General features: G+C 41.2%; 1 protein-coding gene across 1 annotated transcript; it reads right to left on the bottom strand.

Annotated features, from left to right (window-relative positions):
- Positions 1-2,451: 2,451 nt before the first annotated feature.
- Positions 2,452-3,809, bottom strand: LOC109941826 (uncharacterized). The gene is made up of 3 exons (XM_020543051.1): positions 3,568-3,809; positions 3,156-3,490; positions 2,452-2,942 (listed from the first exon to the last, which is right to left on the bottom strand). Exons 1-3 carry the CDS (start codon positions 3,807-3,809, stop codon positions 2,452-2,454), a joined length of 1,068 nt encoding a protein of 355 aa, XP_020398640.1.
- Positions 3,810-4,144: the final 335 nt, after the last annotated feature.

The following is a 4,144-nucleotide window of genomic DNA, read 5'->3' as shown; positions in this document are numbered from 1 at the left end:
AACGTACGTTCCCGTTGCGCGCGCTGGGCACATGCATGCTCAACCCCATATCGTACTTTGACTTTCCTTCGTATTTAATTTGGACAAGGGCGTGGAGGTTGTGACGGGGCTTCTAAGGCCCCGTTTGGTTTGGGGTGACTAAAGTTCAGTGACTAAGAGCATCTCCAGTAGTTCCTAAAAAAACTTCTTAAATTGATGATTTAGAGAAATAGTATTAAATCTGCTCTCCAACAGCTCCCGAAATGAACTTAACAAATTTATCAAGTTTCTATCCTATCCTATTTTATCAATATATTTAGCTAGAGTATTCCAACTCCTGAGAGCTCCCGAAAATTAATCTGGCGCCAAATTTTTCCTTCACCGCGTATTCCAGACGATAAAAAACAGACGTAAATTGATTTCTTCCTCGTCTCGCCGCCAGACGCGCCGCTACAGACATAGGCACGCAGATCCCCCAGCCGTCGGCGCCCGGGACACAGATCGCCCAGCCGCCGCTAGGGACGCAGGTCCCCCAGCCACTACGGCTCTTAATCCTCGACGGCTGCACAGCTAGGTTCGGCTCCTCCCCTACCCCACTGCTAGGTCCCAGCCACTACGGCTCTTAATCCTCGACGGCTGCACAACTAGGTTCGGCTCCTCCCCTCCCCGCTGCTAGGTCCCTGCCTCTCTGCCGCCGCTAGTTCTTTGACACTGACGTGACGACATCAGCCGCCCACATCTGCTGCTACTGCAGTTTGATCATCAACCACCACCACCAGGTACGAAGTATTGCCTGTGTCCACTAGATTTTTTTATCATCATGTGCATATGTTCCTGTCCGTGGGCTTAACATTCACAATAGGTATTGCGTTGATGCTTGATGAAGAAGCAGTTAATTTAATTGAGACCACATATATCTGTTGCGAACAATGGTATTCATAAATTTTCAGAAAATGTCCTCTCTGATGTTACACATAGACCAATTGTTACTGATTTTTCATTCACTCTCTAGTTATTCATTAAAATTTTCTTACATTCTTTCTTAATTATATTATGTTTCAATTTTCTACGTAGATGGAAGGGGATGAGTCTTATTACACCAAGCTTTTGAATGGAGGATTTGAAAATTTTGAAGAATTATCTGAAACACCGACTGAGTTACCGCGTATAGTCCCTATAAAGGATAGCAACACATTTTCGAAGTCAAACCAGAAACAGAAAGGAAAAAACTTTAGTGAGGAAGAAGACAGAGCCCTTGTTGCAGCCTGGTTGAATGTTAGTACAAACCCTACACAAGGCACAAATCAGACTAGAGGCACATTTTGGAAAAGAATTCATATGTTCTACGAGACCAACAGAGGAAATCGTGCTGAACGTACTGAGAGTTCGTTGCTACATCGTTGGAGTGCTATACAAGACGCCGTAAGCAAATTTTGTGGGTGTGTGAACAGTATTGAGAATAGAAACCAAAGTGGGCTTACCATTCATGATAGAGTGGGTCAAACGTAACTGCATCTGTTATTTCTAATTTATGAAACTTTTGATATAATTTGTGATTGAGTTTCTTCTTTCCCTGTAGGTGGAGCAAGCTGAGAAGCTGTTCAAATACAATGATCCCCACAACAAGTCCTTTCAATTAAGACACTGTTGGATGTTGTTGAGGAATCAACCTAAATGGCAAGATAAGTTGCAGCAACTAATTGCCACAAAAACCAGTAACAAAAAAATAGAAAACTAGCAAAAAATCCAGTCCTAGTGCTGTTGAGTCTACACCTTTGGAAAACAATGTTGCTTCTCCTCCAGATGTTGACCTTTCAGAAGCGGATGCGCCACAAAGACCTATGGGCAAGAAGAAGTCGAAGGATGCATTGCGTCGAGGTGGTATTGATGCTTGCAAAGAAGCATTGGACATTCTTTGGGCTAAGAAGTTTGATGCTGATGCGGAGAAAGAGAGGAAGCGGGAGGAACGATATGCCAAGTCTTATGCTCTCGATAAAGAGAGGCTTGACCTTGAGAAAGAGAAGATTGTGCTGGAGAGGGAGAAAGCTAGCAATGAGGCCAATACTTCATATTTGAAGAGAATCGCAGAAGAAGAAAGAATTATGACCATTGATATGAATTCCTTGAATGAGATGCAACAACAATTCTACATGAATCTTCAGGCCGAGATCATGGCTCGTCGCAACAACTAGAATGTGATATTTAATTTCATATTAGAACTTGATTTTTCATATTTAGCTTGTTTCATTTAATAATCTGTATTGGATGTATGCTTTTAAATGGGATCAATGTGAATGGTGAATAAAGTTCCTAACAGTTTATAATCTGTTTGGATGTTTCAGTTCATAGTATGTGTGAATGGTAGTCCCTGTGTGAATGCAAAAAAGTAGCTAGAATAAAATGTTTGTAAACCAGTATATGGGTAGAACTAAATCAAGTATGTAGCATTCATGCTATTTAAAAATTGCAAAACTAACTATATAGATCTGGGTGGTGTTGCCACAAATGTTCCACTAGGTCTTCACGAAGTTGGTAGTGTGCCTCATGGTTTCTAATTTTTCTGTGATTATGAAGAAATTCATCAAAATATGCTGTCACATCATGGGATGGCTGCACATTATCTCCTCCATTCTCAAATCGTTCCTTTGGATCGACATTTTTCTCGTCTTCAATAATCATGTTATGCATGATTATACAAGATATCATTATATTATTTAGAGTCTCTTCATCCCACAATCGTGCCGGTCCCCGAACAATAGCAAACCGAGATTGCAAAACTCCAAAAGCTCGTTCAACATCCTTCCGTGCCGCTTCTTGTGCTTTGGCAAAGTAAGTCCTCTTATTACCTCGTGGTTCAGGTATGGTCTTAACTAAAGTAGCCCAAGAAGGGTAAATGCCATCTGCAAGGTAATATCCCATTGTATACTCATGATTATTTATTTTGTAGTTCACTTTTGGCCCTTCTCCATTTGTTAGCTTTGCAAAAAGTGGAGACCTATGAAGAACATTGATATCATTTAGAGATCCAGGCAAACCAAAAAAAGCATGCCAAATCCATAAATCTTGTGAAGCGACTGCTTCTAAAATTATTGTTGGTGTATGATGATGCCCGGAAAATTGACCTTGCAACGAAGATGGACAGTTCTTCCACCTCCAATGCATGCAATCTAATGAACCCAGCATACCAGGAAAACCTCTTTCATTACCAAGTGCAAGTAACCGTTCAATATCTTTTTCATTGGGTGACCTCAAGTACTCATCTCCAAAAACTTCTATTACAACTTTAACAAACCTTCGTAGACTTTCCAGTGTAGTACTTTCTCCAATGCGTACATATTCATCTGTGGCATCAGCTGCTACTCCATAAGTTAGCATACGAAAAACTGCAGTAACCTTTTGAAAACAACTTAGTCCATGTTGATGAGCTGCATTTCTCTTCTGCTCGAAGTAATCATCATGTTGTTCCACAGCATTCAGTATGCGAAGAAATAGTGGTCGATTCATCCTGAACCTGCACCAATAATAAGATGCACCCAAAATATTAAACATGACACATTTAATCGAGACAAATGACAACTAGATTCTTACCTCCGTCGAAACAAGTTCGGGCCATAAGTTGGATTTTCAGCAAGGTAATCTTGGTACATTCTCGCGTGCCCCGCTTCTCTATCCCGATATATGTATGCACGACCAGGAACAGAGCCTCCTGGCTGTCTACGCACTTGAGAATAACTTTGAATGATTTGTGCGGCACAAAGTATGACATGATCATCATCATCTGATGATGATTCATCCAAATCTCGTAATGACAACAATCTATTTTCACCCATTACCTGATTTTGCAATCACATATACTCTGAATATATATTCACATAAATTAAAATTGTAGATGTTACATACACACCAACTTCAATTAACATTACGATTGCACGTACCAATTCATATGATAATTCACATACCAAGATTTTTGTTTTGATCCGGCCCTGACGGTTCCTTGCAACTAGCGGTGGTGGCACTGGCAGGTGCTGTGCTTTGAAGTCCCTCCCAGGCGACTAGCAGACACAGGAAGAGAACGTGATTTTGTTTCTTGGCGGCGTAGCAGCAATGGACGCCTGTATATGCAGCGATGCATCAAAGGAACAGGGGAAAGACGCATCTGGAGGGA

Source organism: Zea mays, chromosome 8 (genome assembly GCF_902167145.1).
Source record: "Zea mays cultivar B73 chromosome 8, Zm-B73-REFERENCE-NAM-5.0, whole genome shotgun sequence".
Taxonomy (NCBI): Eukaryota; Viridiplantae; Streptophyta; class Magnoliopsida; order Poales; family Poaceae; genus Zea; species Zea mays.
The sequence above is the reverse complement of the archived record's forward strand: the minus strand, read 5'-3'. Positions and strand labels throughout refer to the sequence as shown.

Excerpts from the sequence above, each read along its gene's own strand:
- LOC109941826 (XM_020543051.1), bottom strand. The coding sequence starts at position 3,809 with ATGGGTGAAAATAGATTGTTGTCATTACGAGATTTGGATGAATCATCA. Across the intron at positions 3,491-3,567 it reads CCGAACTTGTTTCGACGGAG|GTTCAGGATGAATCGACCAC; the intron begins GTAAGAATCTAG and ends TTATTGGTGCAG. Across the intron at positions 2,943-3,155 it reads AGGTTTTCCTGGTATGCTGG|AAGGGCCAAAAGTGAACTAC; the intron begins GTTCATTAGATT and ends TAACAAATGGAG.